Source organism: Hesperophylax consimilis, chromosome 14 (assembly GCF_061612785.1).
Source record: "Hesperophylax consimilis isolate HC1 chromosome 14, BYU_Hcon_1.0, whole genome shotgun sequence".
Taxonomy (NCBI): domain Eukaryota; kingdom Metazoa; phylum Arthropoda; class Insecta; order Trichoptera; family Limnephilidae; genus Hesperophylax; species Hesperophylax consimilis.
This window is the reverse complement of record NC_142849.1, coordinates 13,714,861-13,731,995: the sequence shown is the minus strand read 5'-3', so window position 1 is coordinate 13,731,995 and position 17,135 is coordinate 13,714,861. Positions and strand designations below refer to the sequence as shown.

Here is a 17,135-nt window from a genome sequence, read left to right as displayed (position 1 = left end):
CCGGACACTCTGTATATTGCAGGAATTTATCACCAAATACAAAATTTTTTTGTTCATACCACGACGAAACTTTACAAAATATCTTAAAACATTGTCGTCGGGACACGGCATTTGCCGTTTTTCGCGGACTGTAGGTCAACTGCGGGACACGGCAAATGACGTTTTTTGTCAACTGTCGGTTTTTGGCGGGAAACGGCACTATACAGGTTTGTTATCAGCGTGAAATAAAACGCCGTGAAGGGTAATTTGCTACCTGGGTGCTAGGCGACAGTCTGTCGACGTTATTTGAGATGCCTTGTCCGGATTGGCTAGTGTGCCGCTTGTAAAGGCGTCGCCACAAATCTAGAGCTTTTATGCGATCTCAATCTCCAGTTTAGTTTGAGTCCATTCACGTATTGGACTATTTTTCATACCTCTTGCGCTGTTTTGTTTACTGTTTGGTATTTTATTATTTGAATATATTAGCATTGTATAGGACTTTATCCCTACAAAAATTATTTTTATTTCTTGTTTACTCAATTTTCATTGTTGTTATATACATGCATATACTTGGAAGAATTTATGTAATACATGCTCTTATAATGTGTGATGGATTATCAACATATGAAGTGTACTGATTCCTTGAAAGAATAAATACTGTGATTCATAAGTGGAATGGGCTCTTCAATTAGGCGAGGCAACCGCAAAAGACTCTTTTTTGACAAGAAGCAATTAAACTTATGAGTTATTGAGTGTTCGCCTTCGGCCTTAGGCGACACTGTTCAATATTTACACGATCAGATTTCACACAACCAGCGATTGTAAAATTACGGGCATGGCAAATATATATTATTATTTATTATATAACAATATGATATGAATAAACATGTTATCTTTTACATGGAATTCTCAAATATTGAATATTGAATGCTATTTACTAAATTAATATCAGGTTTTTATATTCAGCTTTGAAATGTGATGAAATTATGATGTAATCAAAGCAATTATAATGTATTTTTGATGATCAAATGTCATATCTGATTTCTTTGAAAATTTCAATCGAAAATATTATTTGGTTTAGAAATTGTGTCAATTTTAAGAAAGCGATATATTTTTGCGCTAACCGCGAAAAACACCCGCTATAGGCTAGAGTCTATTGTTTGAAGCGCCCGACTATAATGTGTTAAGTGGAATTTTTTCACAAAATTTTTTATTTGGGTTATAAGCTGAAATAAAAAAATTAAAACTGTTATTTGCAACAAGGAGTTTAAATACCATGATTATATTCAATAATCTTAATAATAAATAATAAGTATAAGGTAGGTACATAATTTATTTAATTACCTACATTTATTCCATATATTTTTTTTTAATTATAATAAAAATTATTTTGTAATACATTGTACTTCATGAAAATTAAAAAAATAACCTTTTAAAATATTCACATAAATATAGAGTTTTACAAAACATTAAATAAATATAATTGACATCATGATTTCTTAAAAAAAAACCTCACTAAACATTTTTATTTAAATGCAAACAATTTTAAAATTGTAGTTCGAAAACCTATCAGGTATTTTTTCTTAGATTATTATGGTTAATCATCCCTTGAATGATAATGTTTTTACAATTTGATCCACTGAAAGAGCGTCAAAATGGTGTTATTTATAATAAATACTGTGGCAGCCTTTATTCATGAAAATCTGCACTGGGTATACATTCTTAAAAAAATTCATAATCTGCTCTTTCATAGAAGGCGCTAATTTAATTATTTTAAGAAAAAAACGCTTTTTGCAAATTATGCTTTAAAATATTAAGATGAATTATTTGTTTGTGCACTGTATGAATGTGAATAAATAGTTTGGTTCGTACACAAACTCAATTCTTTCAAGAAAATTAAACAAATAAAATATGTACTGGGTTGAATCACCGATACATTTTTGTATTTGTATGCCTTTTATGCATTTGTACAAGTGCATACACACATAAATAATCTTAATATTTTAAAACACAATTTACAAAAAATGTATTTTCCTAAAATAATTAAATTACTGCAATCTATGTAAGAGCTGATTATGAATTCTTCTAAGTATACCCTTAACAACAATATCTTCATTTTTTTATTTATTTTTCGGAATAACTTTATTGAGTAAAACCTCAAATTGTAATATTTAATTATTGAAGACAATATTAGCGATTTCTAAACGAAAATCTGAAACAGAAAAATCAGAAAAGGATACGGTCACATCTCAGATTTTCGGTTTTACACTTTGACTACAATTTGAGGTTTTACTCAATAAAGTTATTCCGAAAAATAAATATTCATTCTAGACTTGCAGAAAAGTCAATAGATGTCGCACATAAAAAAAAAAAAAATAATAAAAAAAAATAAGATAGGTTTATCTAAAAAGACGCTGTCTAGATTGCATTTAGTTCGGGTTGAATCTTGCGATCATACATAAAGATAGTTGCCAATAAAAATGTGCGGTGAAAAAATGAAGACAATGTTGGTAGTTCTTATTCGAAGTATGATACAGTTAAAAGTGACCGAGGGGGATAGGGTCCCATTAGCTCAGTTGGTAGAGCGGTGTCCCGGAAAGACAAGGGTCCTGGGTTCGAGTCCTAGATGTGACCGTATCCTTTTCTGATTTTTCTGTTTCAGATTTTCGTTTAGAAATCGCTAATATTGTCTTCAATAATTAAATATTACAATATCTTCAGTTTTAATAAACCTCAACAAAAGTGTCGGGGGTCTGTAAACAAACACGTTACATTAGGATAGTGTGGCAGCCCTTATTCAGTTAATCTCCACTGGCGGCATTAACATCAATATCTACAGTTTTAAGAAACCCCAACAAATGTGTCCGGGGTCTGTACACAAACACATTGACGCTTTTATCACTAGTCCTCTCTTCGGGGCTGTTGATGGAATAGAAGGAAACTGCTTTATCCAACAAACTGATAATCTTGCTTTCTTTTAACGCATTCAGTTGTACATCATCTTCACTTTTGATACTATAAGAGAGTTCCTCATTTTCTATAACCAAAGTGTTATCAATCGATTTAAGATTAGCCTCACTTTCAAAATTAATTTCTTCCTTAGACTCTTGTTTTATTTGTTTCTCCGGCGGTGAAGCGAGGTTCTTCAGCTTTTCAGGTATATCCAGATTAAGAGTGTCATTTTGATCATCCACATAAACATAAAACATACGTTCACTTTTGAGAGGACCTTTAATCGGTTTGAAGTTACTTTGAATGTCTCGGAGAACGCAGCCCTCTCTTTTCAATCGATTTAAATACCTATTCCTTCGAAGGGGGATGAAGTCCACGAGCAAATGGTCGTTTCTTTTGTAGAATCCTGAGAGCCAATCTTCCCCGGCAAGGCAGTTGGACTGCCAGGAGGGCGGCACTTTGATGTTATGATTAGTGGCAAACTGAAAAGCTAAGATGCGTATCTCCCAGGAGGTGACGCGGTGCGAGGTGGCCCTCTCCTTGAGCATGAGGACGAAGGCCTCCTCCTGAGGGGTGGTGAATACAAGACGACTGCAGACGTAGCCCAGGAGTACCGGGGGTTGGGGCACGGACTCTAGGCGCTTGATGAAGCGATTGAGGCTCATGCTACAGATCCCGTAGAGGCCGGCGGCCGCTCGGATGTTCAGGCATTTCTTCTTCACCAGTTTGGCTGCCTTCATCATTGTCTCTAAAGAAACTGAGCCGCGGTTTGATTTCCGTTTGTATTTCCTCATCCTGAAAACATTCAATACTCTATGAGGATTTTGTTTGAATTGGATTGAATTTGTTCTATAATAATAAAATCATTATGTATTAAGACTTGCCACGGCAATATGCGGGTCTTATAAAGTCTGGTCACTTGTGATATTTATTTATTTTATTTTAAATGTACATTAACAGTTAATATAACCAATAAATAACCTTACATTTAGTTTAGTAATATTAATTGTATTATGTCCTGTGCCTGCGAGCTCTTGTGAAGTTGTCGGGAACATAAAAATCATTTTTTTGTATAATATCAGGAATACAGATATGACAGAAAGGCTGATGGATATAACCAGGGATAATACCCAAAGTATCTAAGATATAAATATTTCAGAACCTTCTGTTGCACTTTCTCTACCATATAATGGTCCTTGTAAACAAATCGTTTGGTTTGCAAACCACCGGGAGTCGTGAGGGTAAACTTTAACAAATTCCGCTGCAGGCAAAGGCTCTTTAAAAAAACAACACTTGTTTTCAACTTAAATATCTAATGAAGACAACTATTTAAGTCGGGGGTTTAAGTAAACATGCACAAATTAGGTTTTTAGTATTAGAGAGATTACTAGTATATATATTTTAAATAATTTATGAGTATTTCCTAACCTTCAAACTTAACTTTGAGAAAAAATTTAACTTAAATGCATCTTTTACCATCTCCCAAGACATCAATAGTTATTTGTTGTAGTAATTAAGTTGAAACCAGGTGGCATTTATATTTTTTTGGGTATTAAGCGTGTGGTGAAATTCGACAGGTTTATCGTCAAGAGAACCATGGGAGTGCGTAACGCGTAACATGTTTACACTGATGAGAATTATGTCAACATACACATAGCCTACTGAGATGTCATCGAATGACAAGCTTTCGTTTATGTTCGGATTTGGGCATTAAATGCTTATAATATTTAATCAGTTCGCATAAAAACAATAAGTCATTTGTCCACATACAATAAATTATGTGTGTTAATATAATTTCTCCGTTAAAACATTATCAATGAGCGGTTTACGTACTGAAGAAAGACGAAATTTAAACTTTACCTGAAATCAATTATATTATTTAAAAGGATCGAAGTTCGATGATTCGTAAGAAAATGCAATTCTTTTTCATCAACTTGTAACTATGTACTCCATAAATGAACCATTGGATATAGCACCATTAAAGCACCAAACTGTCAAATGTCAGAAGACTTGGCCATAGATAAGAGAGACTATTACCATACTATTAAGCTGCTGCCACACGCAAAGCTCACATCAAAAGTTAAGCTGCTGCCACACGCAAAGCTCACATCAACAGATAATATAAAGCACAATAGCGCTCGTCATACAATCCCATACAGACCCGACACACGTAAAAAGATAACGCGCTATAAGTGTGGTTCTGAACTTCGCTAACCGAATTTATTTTACGTAACCGCTCCCGACGCGATATTTGAAAAGTTATGCGTCCCCCTCTCCGCCGTAAAAAGGAGAGGGGGTCATTTTAATTACGGAGCTACCAACTAAGTTCGTGTTCCTTTTGACAGCCATGACATAAGCAGCCTAATAATGCATTTCTTATTTATTATGTTAGCTCATATCGTCATGTGTGCTAGTAAATTTAGAAACATAAAAAAAAACTTTATTTGGCAAACATACTTAACATATATTCAAAATATAAATATAATCAATATTTGAATTTGAAGTAAACAAATTTTCGCCCTTTCAAAATTAATCATATTTTTAATCTCAGTGTGTTTATATGGTAATATCATTCGGTTTTTTGATAAAAGTTGGACGGCTTGGAGGAAAGTTGAGCTTATTTTACAATAATTTATTATATGTCGCTTTCGTCGATCGGCGTGCGAACTGCGAATTTCCTGATTCGACGGAGAGGTTATGTCAGGTTATGTGAAAATGCGCTATTTACGCACAGATTGTTTAAAATCTAAAAGTTTATAAATAGCATTTATAATTATATAGTTGGCGGCATCATCATCTGAGGATGAGCTGTCCAACAGATCCAGCAATAGGCGACAAGTATCATCCATTTCGAAAACGTGCTCAAGCTGTCAGTAAGTAAAGTTGTCACTTTGACAGATGAAATTATGTTCCTCGGCCGCTCTCGAATTCAACTGACCCCCTCTCCTACCATAGGAAGAAATATTTGATAGCGTCGTGTGTCGGTAGAAAAGATGATGCGCTGTACATTAACTTTTGATGTGAGCTTTGCGTGTGGCAGCAGCTTTAATGTACAGCGCATCAAATGATATACATTACATATGTAAATGGTAATCTTGATATTTTAGAATTCTTCAACCAAATTGGTTAAAAATGATGTCAAAATACACAATTTCGGCGGCGTTCCATGAGTTCTGACTGTCAGTAAAAAGTTTGTTGCTTAGTAGAAACTATTTTCATTCATCCAGTGAATTTCAAATGAACGAAGTTATACCACATACATATATTATGTAGATATTCACAAATAGTTTTAATTGGATAGAAAAAATGAATAGGTGCCTAAGTGATAAGCAAATTTTTGCACACATTATAATAATTTCTGTTGTACATACAAAGGGGCAAAACTCTACTTTCAGGAACTTTACCAAATTGGGCGATGCCCATTAAAAAGTCGCCTGCAAGGTCTAGTTTTTTTTATCTGTTAGTTGTATTCCAACAATTTTGATTCTGCGTACTAGCGACACATGTACCATTTTTATAGTTTGATATTTTTATATTATTATTGGTATTTAATCACGTTTTACATTTTTTTTACATAGGTGAATTTGGACTGCTATATTACTAAGTACACTATTTTTTATTATTTTATACTTCACCAAAACAAAATGTTAAATTCCATGCAAAAGCCATTATTTAGGCCACATAAATACACTCGTTCCATAAATAAACCACTCTCACTAATGAATATTTCCATACACTAATCAAGATTCACATTTTTTGATCTATGGGGTGGTTTATTTATGATCTATGGTGAGTGGTTTCTCTATGGATCTAGATAATAAATATTTTTGGCCATATTCAGCCATATTGGATGCTAAGGTTTTCAGGTTTGTTGTCGGGATTTTCTATCACTGTTTTGTATTTTCCATTAATTTGCCTCTAAGTGGTTTAAATAGGTATCCTGTACCCCAAACAAACGTTACCCTGGGGCAAATATTATTGTTTAGTTGTTTCTTTTCAAGAAGAGTTGTTTTGTTACAGCAGATTCTTGCGAAAATGGACGGTGATACGGAACATCGAGATGACACCGAAGGTAGCGAAGCTGGGGTCCACATTGTGAAGTTACGCGGCTTGCCTTTTTCCACGAAGAAGCAAGACGTCGTGGATTTCCTGAGTGGAGTGAATATTCGCAATGGATTGGATGGTAAGTTATGATTTCTCTACCAATGCATTATCTGAAAAATAATTTCCACGGGTGCTCAGGTACCTACATTATACTAAAGTAGATTCGTTTGCAAACTTTATTGCGTCGCTGTTATTATCCAAGTAATGAGCCTAGACTCTAACGCGTATACGTAGACGCAAAGTAATGTGTAGAGTTCCGCCTCTAAAATTGTGATTTGGCACTTTCTACCTGATTGCATTTTATGCTCTCAAATCATGAAGACGAAGTAAACAGACCCACATAATGGTATGTATACATTTGCGAACCGAGCTACGAATTACGGGAAAGAAACGAAGCAACTGCAAGCGGCGTTATGCGACATTTGCGCTTGCTCCGTTCCTTTCCCGTAAGTTGAGGTTTAGTTCGGCAGTTCAACTCGCGTATGTATACTTAGCATTAAGAATTCAATGAATTATTTACTGTAATTTTTGGGTTTTATACTGGGTTTGCACATCCTCCTTCCTTGGCCAACATTTCAGACAGCTTTACAGTGTCCATCGTCAGGGCAGATGTTATGTTAAGTAATGTACTGTTATTCAGGAGTGCACCTGACGGAGATTCGGCCCGGCAGACCCACGGGAGTCTGCTTCGTAGAGGTGGAGTCCACGGATGACCTGGAACTGGCACGCACTAAGGACAAACAGAACCTGGGCTCGCGCTATGTGGAGGTGTTTGTGTCAGGGCAGCGTGAGATGCAGTGGGCTATCTCACAAGCCAGCATGAGTGGCTCTCCGGTGCCCCCCACTGTGCCAGCCGGAGGCGGTGTGGTAAAGCTGCGTGGCCTGCCCTTCGGCTGCTCCAAGGAAGAGATCATCGAGTTCTTCAGCGGTAAGAATTCACACGTTAACCCAGGTTGAACAGAGTACAGGTAGTTGCCAGGTCACTCACTTCCACCATTTAATATTATAAATAAAGACGAGAGGTCACATTATTTGGTCAATATTTTGAAGCGAAAAAAAACAGCCGGATAATAGCTGGTATTTGTTATTTTCATCGATATTACAGGAAAACAGTTCTAAATGCTGTTTTTCCAATGACGAGTAATACTTGACTAAATGCAGTTTTTAAAAAAAAAAGACTATTAGTTATATGTATTCTTAAAATTCATACTAGATCTTTTCCTTCAATGATAAACCAATTAGCTAACTTTCTTTCTAAAATCTGTGTCAAAAACATAATTAAAATCTCGCTACTATGACTGATGTGTGTAATGTTCTGGCAATGAACCATTTTCCCACCAGCATAGGATAAAACTTTTTACTTATAAGTTATAAGTAATATTTTCCAACACAAGATCCATAACGTAATAACACTTGTACCTACTCATTTTAAATATATGCTCTCTCATATATATAAGTAATACTTTTTAAGGAGTATTCTATGTGTGTAAAAGTACAAAACAATGTGTGAAATGATCAAATTATTTATTGAATATGACTTTTTTACACACTCCAGATTCATTAATACGTCAGCAACGATACCAAATATTCATATAATATATGAAATATTGTATTATGGTCTTCCCAAAATAATCATAAATACCGTTCGGTTGGTTTAAATTTATCTATTTAAATATTACCTACATTTTGGGTACCCCATAAAATACATTATTCTGTATCGCGTTAGACTAGGTTAACAATTGGTAAAGCATTATTTAACCCCTATAGTGCGGCTGGCTACATTTGCAGTCCAGTGAAATTGACCACCTTGAGGTGCACTGCAGTTTGCAGTGTGTAAAGCTAAGTTTTGGATGCATTTCGTTACTGTAAATGAAAATTCTAAAACTAAAAGAGTTGAGATTGTAGAAGTATGTCTATTATTTCTATTAACATTTTTCAATATTATATTTGGATATGAGAAATTAACTAAATTTCATCCGTCTCATAGGGGTTAAGAAAACTAAAAAAAGTTACCATTGTTAAATGGTGACCGTATAACTCATCAAAATGACAATTCGACACATCTTTAAAAAGTGATATAAACACTTGAAAAGTGATGAAATAAAAACTAGGTTATATTTATATTAAGTTTTTTCATCGCTTTTTGACTTTGTATCACATTTTAAAATGTGTGTTGAGTTATCATGGAATCCCCGTACAAGATATTCGCAATATCTTCGGATAAAAAAATATTTTTAAATTTTGGTTGTGTTATTGCCTCAATCTTTTTTTGCACAGCCGATCTCCTTAAGGAGAAGTAATTCGTGAAACAAGAGTTATTAGACCCATATATTGGTATTATCATATTTAATTAAAGATGACCAATTGAAATATGTAAATATTATCGCATTTTTCTTCCTAAATTCAGAAGTATCAAATGTATATCTCCACCTCTGTGTGTATTGAACGTTGTGGAATCTAGATATAATTGAGTATATAAAAATGCCTCAGTTTTGATATGATAAACGTGATGAGTTTAAATAAATCAGGGCAGTTTATTCATGTTGATGAATTAAGATGGAGCGGCTGAGAACGATGGGGGTTGGTTATTATACTATGATTGTGTGGGGCGCTCACGCTGAGGCGTAAGTGCTTGCTTGCTAAGATGGATATTGTTGGTTATGTTTCCGGGTGGGTTGGGTGGTTGGGGACGGGACGGGAGACAGGGCTGACGGTGAGCGCGGATGGGGTGACCATCCTGACGGACCACACGGGGCGCAGCTCGGGGGAGGCCTTCGTTAGCTTCGCCGACCGCGCGGGGGCCGACTCTGCGCTGGAGAGGGATCGCCAGGAGATAGGACACAGGTTGGGGGAAACAGACACACCTTTATACAAACAACATCAAACTACTTAACTGTCTAACACCATACACGTGAAACGGGACACGGGACTGCGAGGGAGCGAGAGCAAGCCAGTCACACCCGGGCAGGGGGAGGTGGGTAGATACCAATGCTATTCACGCCCCTAAATCGTAGAATCTGGGTGTGCTTGTCTAGGTTAGGTAAGGCTGAATTACATTGGGACGGGACGGTGGGTTCAATTCATTCTTATTCATTTCCTCTATTGGGCGCTATTGGAGACTGAGCGAGGAGGCGGGAACGGGTAAATTCTATTATTTATCATATCCAATGTACACCTACAGAGAAATCATCAAAAACCCCAAATGAATAGCATGTCACTTGAGGTCTCTGACCGCAGTTGGGTGAATGCCAGCTCTTACATTGTGCACTTTTGCCATGCCATTGTCTTTAATATACTTGGAATATGTAGCACGTCTAAAATATCATAATCCAAATCAACAAAGTGTATATATCTGTGGTCTTAGGTCAAAATTAGTTAAGTGCAAAAATAAGTTTTCTTAGAAATTGTCAAACCCATAAATCAATAAAGAATTGTTTCTTCAGTTTTATTTTTCTTTTGTTTGGTGAACACAAAGTGAATCAAATGACAGCTCATCACTGGTTTACCATTTTAGCACTTATGATATTTAGGTACAGATCTATAAGGAGTGTAAGAGCAAAGATAACAATTTCCATTATCTCCAAATATTTTTTGTAAATGTAAAAAATCATTTTCACTTTTCGGCCATAAGTATAATGATAAATTTTTGTTTTAGTTTTTAAATAGTTACTCAAAAATAATCATTTAAAAGTTTATAATTTATTAGGCTTTCATAACCCTAGATTACAAAATTAAATCAAGGCTCCATACTAAATAAGAAACACTCTGTAAATATATGGGATTGGAAATGTTGAAAACTGAAGGGTGTTGATGGTGTTGTTCAGGTACATCGAGGTGTTCCCGAGCTCTCCCCAGGAGGTGCGCACAGCCCTGGGCATGCTGGGCGGCGGCGGTCCGGGCCGAGGAGGACCCATGGGACGGCCCGGGCCCTATGACAGGTTCGGGGACCGCTTCGGTGACCGCTTTGGCGACCGCTACGGGGGGCGCTTCCAGGACAAGATGAGGCCTCCCATCAGGGGGGGTTTTCGCGGAGGTGACTAAAAATTCTATATCTTGACTTGAACAGATTGCACTTGGGATATAATTGAAATCTTGTGTGATAAATATTTGTGTATTTTGTCAGGTGACAATGTCAGCAATGGCAACAATGGCGGTGGCGGAGTGTGGGCGCGAGGAGGCGGGGGACCCTGGAAGGGGGCGGGCGGCGGGGGCATGCACAGTATACACATGCGCGGTCTGCCCTTCAAGGCCTCCCTGCATGATGTCGCCTACGTAAGTATACGGTCTTCTTTATCTCGTAGACTAAGCTAGATAATTCGTTATTCAGAATAATCTACCTTTGGTAAAATGATCATACTCTTAACTGTAACGGTGTTCTTTTCGTGCTACAGCATGTCGGAAGAGGCATAAATAATATAGAAAATAAATAATTTTGGAAATGTGCATTGAAAATAAATAAGTTTATCTGTGATGTTTCAGTTCTTCAAGCCCATCCGTCCACTGAACATCAACATCTTATTTGATAACGATCGACCTTCCGGCAAGGCTGATGTAGAATTCGAATGCCACGAAGATGCCGTCAGAGTAAGTTATTTTTTTTTTTAAATATTATACAATAGCTCTATTAGTTACACAATAATTTAATAAATAGCTATCAGGTAGAAGTAGAGTTACTGTAGAACCCCATTAATTCCAAATCCACGGATCTCGAAAATAAAATTTCGAATTAGCATTTTTTTTTCTTCATAATTTTACACTTTCCCGGCTTTTTTAATCATCATTAGAGCCGTGTCATTAGCAGAAATAACTTAAAGTCTTACATATTACATATAAAAGTATAAGTATATAGTCTTACATATAAAAGTAAATAACACTGGTCCTATTAACAGTACCTTGAGGGATACCAAAATCTGGTGGTTTCTTCTTTCATCTACTGTTAATTCTAAATAAGTTGGGGGCGTTAATGTTATCTCTTAACCTCTTATTTGCGAGCGTATCCTTAAGGATACTATAAAAAAAAACATTTATCTGAATATAACTATCTATTCTGGGGAAACTACTTATGGTAGAGTATGTACTATTTTTATAAATATATAAACACATTATCTGGTAAGATGGTATAATTTACAAAAACATAATTTTGCAAAAAACAAGTAAGTAAGTTATTATTATTATCTGGCACACGGTGAAAATTAAGCATCGGCGATCAAGAGGTTAAACCAATGTTATTATAATATGTACTGCACAACTATACATATTTAGGTCAGTTTTAATTTTGCTTGACATTGCTCGCATATGGATGACCATCTAATCATTAATGTACCAACCAGGCAATGCGCAAGGACCGGAACACCATGGACAACCGTTACATCGAGCTGTTCCTCAACTCGTCCCCGGCAGGCGGAGGAGGTGGAGGCGGGCGGCCCTACCCGGGCAACTTTGGGGGTAACAACTTCTCCGGCAATAACAACTTCGGCAGGAACAACAACTACCGCTAGGCACTCCCTCCCCTCTTTCCTCATGTCTTCCTAACAACACTACAAACCAACACTTCTAGTTCATATATCTCAACCGAGGCCCGTCCTCGTTGGCTCAAGCTGTATGCTTTCATACATTGCAAGTATAATAAGGAGCACATAATCCCATTATGTGTCGACTGACTGTTGACCGGAATAAATATCCGCAGACAAAAAGTGTTTCAATGTTAAAAACTATTTTTAGCCAAATTCTATGATGGAGAGAGGGACTTATGATTAATTTAAGTCGTCCGCGGAAATATGCTACATATATGAGCGAGCTTCTGTGGTATTAGCTTTATATATCTTAGGAAAGGGAGTTAACGTCCAATCGCAACAGAAGAAAATAATAACATTCATTTGTATGTTCCCAGCATCTAGGCCTATTTCTTAACCTTTACTGTACAAAGTGAACAAATGAGATTTATACATTATCCGGAATAGATTGTGTGAAAATCTCATGAATTTTTTAACGGACGTATGTAGGTATATAATATACCTATACCATTGAACCTTAACTAAATCATTCAAGATAAAACATGTACTGAACTAAGTATTGGATCATTTGTATAATAATATGCAGGTTCATTGTTCCCGCACTAATTAATTTCTGATTTGTCCACGGGAACTTTTCTTCCACTTATATCTTCAACAATGGAGTCCCACCATCATAGAATTTACTCTGAATAACCAATTGCGTCAGATTACTTGATTACATCTTTTCCTCGAGGAGTCGAGTTCATTTAGTTGAGTACAGTAGGTGCCTGCTGATGTTTTCATCGCAGGGATCGAATCACGAAAGTATATTGGCTGACTAACACTTCCTAGAATCAACAGTACAAGGAAACACTTAGCTCCTGCAAGCCAATATAACTAATATACTAGTGAAATACCAGGCTAGTTCAGAAGCAGTGTATGACGTGTGCCAACTGCAACTGTAGATAGATTGAAGTGGGAACATTGTGTGACGACTGTAAACTCAGTTGGGTGTTATTAAATTTATGTTGAATGTGTCACTTACTGTCCATTCCATTTGAAATGTTTTATCTCTGGTTGTGCCTGTTTTTTCCAATTAGAATTATGTTCTTATAACTGGATGTTAGTTAAATAAGACAATTTAATTTCTTTTCTTGCCATCTAAATATTGAACTTTTTTGTAATAGCTACTACATACTAGCTATATCTAAGTTTTAACCTAAAGAAATGAAACCTTTGGCTTTCAATGGAACTGCAAACCTCTGATACTTTTCTCATGTCGACTTTCAATAAATTGTAAATGAATGTAACACTATTTCTTTTTAATAAATTTAGACATGTCATTTTATTTTTTATTCTTCACTACTATCTTTGTGGCCTCTGTGTTTCCTCCCTCCTACAATATAGGTCTCTTCTAGACCCATAGTACTCCTTCCTCTCCTCAAAAATACCCTCTACACAGCATCCCCAAAGATGACATAGGCCCTGACAGAAATTATTTTCCTCATGGCCTCCTTGGTGGAGTTCAAAGATATTAGAAGAACGAGATATGCTATGTTGGCCGCCGGACAGTAGCCGGAGTACTACCGAATTAGGGTACTTTGAACGATATCGGGACGTGTACGCACAGAAATCTGTTCTATGTATTAGTGCGGATACCTTAGCGCAAGCGAGTGTGCAGTAGTATTGGTGAACAAAACCGGCGACACTCGGCAAAACAATTCCACTCAGTACGAACTGCGCATAGCACATCTCGTTCTTCTAATATCTTTGGTGGAGTTAGTTAAAAAAACTGAAAATCTCGACCCAATTAACACCATTACATATTGTGATATACTAGCGCAGACCTGTGGAAAATCACGGGATATTATAATAAGGAACTCCAATGAAGAATATTATTGCTTAAGAAAAAAAAAAAAAAAAATTGCATTCATATATTATTTGTGTCTGCCAAACTTTCTTACTTGTTATACTGGTGAATTACACTAAATTAAAAAGCCTGAAAAAATTAAGTATACTTTTATGAACCTTTGAGGTGGTTTTGCACTAAAATGGTGCTATACAAATTATCCAAATATTATTATTTAAGGAAATCATAGTGTAGGTAACAATTTTTTTTAAATATTTTATTATCTATCAAGGCATATAGATGCTAATAATTTTATTAGTGAGAAGGATGCAGTTTATTTTTAGAAAGAATTTTGTCAAAACGCTTTCTTAAATTATATACAGGGTGTATCGGCAAGTACCCGACAAACTTTAACCAGCTATTCCTCAGCACATTTGGAGTAAAAAATGTTATGGGCGCTTTGCTGTCCGGTAACATTTTTTTCCATTAAAAACAAAAAATAAATAAAAAATCCACACTCCGTCACTGTCATTTGCATAGTTTCTCGTGTTCAACAGCTGTTATTAGCATTAAAAAGTGTCCTCGCTCTTTTGTACACACTAAATAATAATAGTTAAAAATGAGACGAATGGTGCCGTGCCATTTCCTTGTGATTGTAAAAGCGCGCCAACGTAGATACGTACGTACATTATTCAACGAAACTCGAACAAAATATTGCTAGACGGGTTTTCAAACTTTGACAAAGGATAAAACATTGGTGACATGTGGTGAAAATATGAATAATACATTTTTTATTAAAAAGAAATGTTACCGGACAGCAAAGTGCCCATAACATTTTTTACTCCAAATGTGCTAAGGAATAGCTGGTTAAAGTTTGTCGGGTACTTGCCGATACACCCTGTATACTAACACGTAACTACCATCTGTAACGAAAACGGCGCTATACAAATCATCCAAATATTATTATTACAATTGACCGATGGTGACAGGTGTATTTTATTTATAAAGGATATTTTGAGGTTATTGTCAAAATCAAAACTAAACTCAAAATATCCTTTATAAATAATACACCTGTAAAAATTAAAACAATAAAATTCTTATTGTAATCTGCTTACATAATATGATTTAAGATTTTCACGGCCAAAAGTATTTTTGCTATTTCTCAACACCCCAAAAACAAATAGCAAAAAAAAATGCTTACATAATATTATGCATATGTGATATTATCATTGTTAGGAAGAAAATATGGGATTGAATCATAAAAGTATAAACAAATAGGTAAACATAACGTATGTTATAATCTACGCATCATAGATGACTATTATTTAATGAAAATATACTTTTTGCGAGTTATGCTTCAAAATATTAAGACGAATTATTTGTTTGCGCCTGTGCATACGCAATATGAATAAATAGTTTTGTCCAAATAAAACTGAATTCTTTCGAGACAGGCATACAAATACAATATTGGATCAATATTTCAACGAAAAGATAGTATATTATTTGTTAGTGAAATAATTCAATTCCTGGAATGAGGGTTTTTATGACCGTGAAACCCGATTCGAATCTCTTTCTCCGTTCCGCACCCACTCAACTCCTATGTGCAAGCGAGCAAGAGATGTCGCGTCTATTAGAAAGCAGGTAAATACCGATAGGCGGACCGTAATAAACATATTACCAGGTTAATTGAGTTGCATTTCAAATAATATTCGATTTTCGTTGAGTACTTTTATAGCTTGGGTATGCTGAGTTACTACGTAGAAAATTTTATTAAAATATTTTAATTATTTTCAAAGATATAGCGATTTAAAACAAATTCGCACGGGACCTTTATTTTCGTCCGGACTCAGCATAGCGCCAGCGCAATAAATACCCGGCCAAAATATATTTAAAGCGTAACTTGCAAAAAATGTATTTTCATAAAATAATTAAATTAATGCCATCTATGACCGCGCAAATAATTTTTTCCCATAAATACAATACAGGTTAAATTTGTAGTATAGATTTATTAGACCACATAAATTAAACTATTGTACTTGCGTCAAAATGATCCCCGGAACAAAATTCAGTTTACCTAAGTGAATAAAGAAGAGTTTTTCAGATGGTCAGTTTGATGGCGTCACACCATTTATTTGGCAGTAATGCAGGTTTTTAAACACAGGTAAATTGTTTATCAGGTTCGGACAATTTTATTACGAGGCTGATGAAAATTTGCACAGTTGATACTCAAAAGAGGAACATTACTGTACATCTCATTTCTAAAACTCTACGGAAAGCCCGGCAACGACGGGGACCTCAGTATAATATGTAAGTACTTATCGAATGCAACAGAAAAATTAGGTATAAGTTTGTCAATGCATAATTTATTTTCATGTTATGACTAGTATCATATAGTCACATCTAGGACTCGAACCCGTGCCCCGGCAAGACAAGGGTCCTGGGTTCGAGTCCTAGATGTGACCGTATCCTTTTCTGATTTTTCTGTTTCAGATTTTCGTTTAGAAATCGCTAATATTGTCTTTCACAAACTATTGAATGAAACCACAATTATTATCATTTAAAATCGCTACCACAAAAACGCCCATTGTCTCAAAACTGTCAATTTTGAGATAATCAAGTGACTTTCCACTCTACGGCGACGCAATCTATTTGTTTAGTCTAAAGTGGATACATACAGGCCGTCAAATGGCTTGCCTTGGTAACTCCAAACTAAGTCAATAAAACACAAAAATTTTAATTTACAATTTTTATTCTGTTTG

General features: G+C 35.6%; 2 protein-coding genes across 3 annotated transcripts; one reads left to right on the top strand and one right to left on the bottom strand.

Annotated features, from left to right (window-relative positions):
- Nucleotides 1–2,397: 2,397 nt before the first annotated feature.
- Nucleotides 2,398–4,928, bottom strand: LOC149417930 (uncharacterized). Its single transcript, XM_089639242.1, has 2 exons — nt 4,792–4,928; nt 2,398–3,726 (listed from the first exon to the last, which is right to left on the bottom strand). The coding sequence occupies exon 2, from the start codon at nt 3,723–3,725 to the stop codon at nt 2,781–2,783; it is 945 nt and encodes a 314-aa protein (XP_089495368.1). The 5' UTR covers nt 3,726; nt 4,792–4,928; the 3' UTR covers nt 2,398–2,780.
- Nucleotides 4,929–6,683: 1,755 nt separating this feature from the next.
- Nucleotides 6,684–13,870, top strand: LOC149417929 (heterogeneous nuclear ribonucleoprotein H-like). 2 transcript variants are annotated; one of them, XM_089639539.1, is made up of 8 exons: nt 6,684–6,797; nt 6,952–7,114; nt 7,676–7,963; nt 9,741–9,879; nt 10,860–11,068; nt 11,159–11,307; nt 11,515–11,619; nt 12,366–13,870. In XM_089639539.1, the coding sequence occupies exons 2-8, from the start codon at nt 6,967–6,969 to the stop codon at nt 12,531–12,533; spliced, it is 1,206 nt and encodes a 401-aa protein (XP_089495665.1). In that variant the 5' UTR covers nt 6,684–6,797; nt 6,952–6,966; the 3' UTR covers nt 12,534–13,870. The 2 variants fall into 2 exon arrangements, with proteins under 2 accessions (XP_089495665.1, XP_089495666.1); XM_089639540.1 differs by having other exon boundaries at nt 6,697–6,797; nt 6,955–7,114.
- The last annotated feature ends 3,265 nt before the right edge of the window (nt 13,871–17,135 follow it).

What these genes read in the sequence shown, in the direction of transcription:
- LOC149417930 (XM_089639242.1), bottom strand. Translation starts at nt 3,725, where the DNA reads ATGAGGAAATACAAACGGAAATCAAACCGCGGCTCAGTTTCTTTAGAG.
- LOC149417929 (XM_089639539.1), top strand. Translation starts at nt 6,967, where the DNA reads ATGGACGGTGATACGGAACATCGAGATGACACCGAAGGTAGCGAAGCT. An exon ending in TATTCGCAATGGATTGGATG is followed by an intron (nt 7,115 to 7,675) that starts GTAAGTTATGAT and finishes ACTGTTATTCAG; the next exon opens with GAGTGCACCTGACGGAGATT. An exon ending in CAGGGGGGGTTTTCGCGGAG is followed by an intron (nt 11,069 to 11,158) that starts GTGACTAAAAAT and finishes GTATTTTGTCAG; the next exon opens with GTGACAATGTCAGCAATGGC.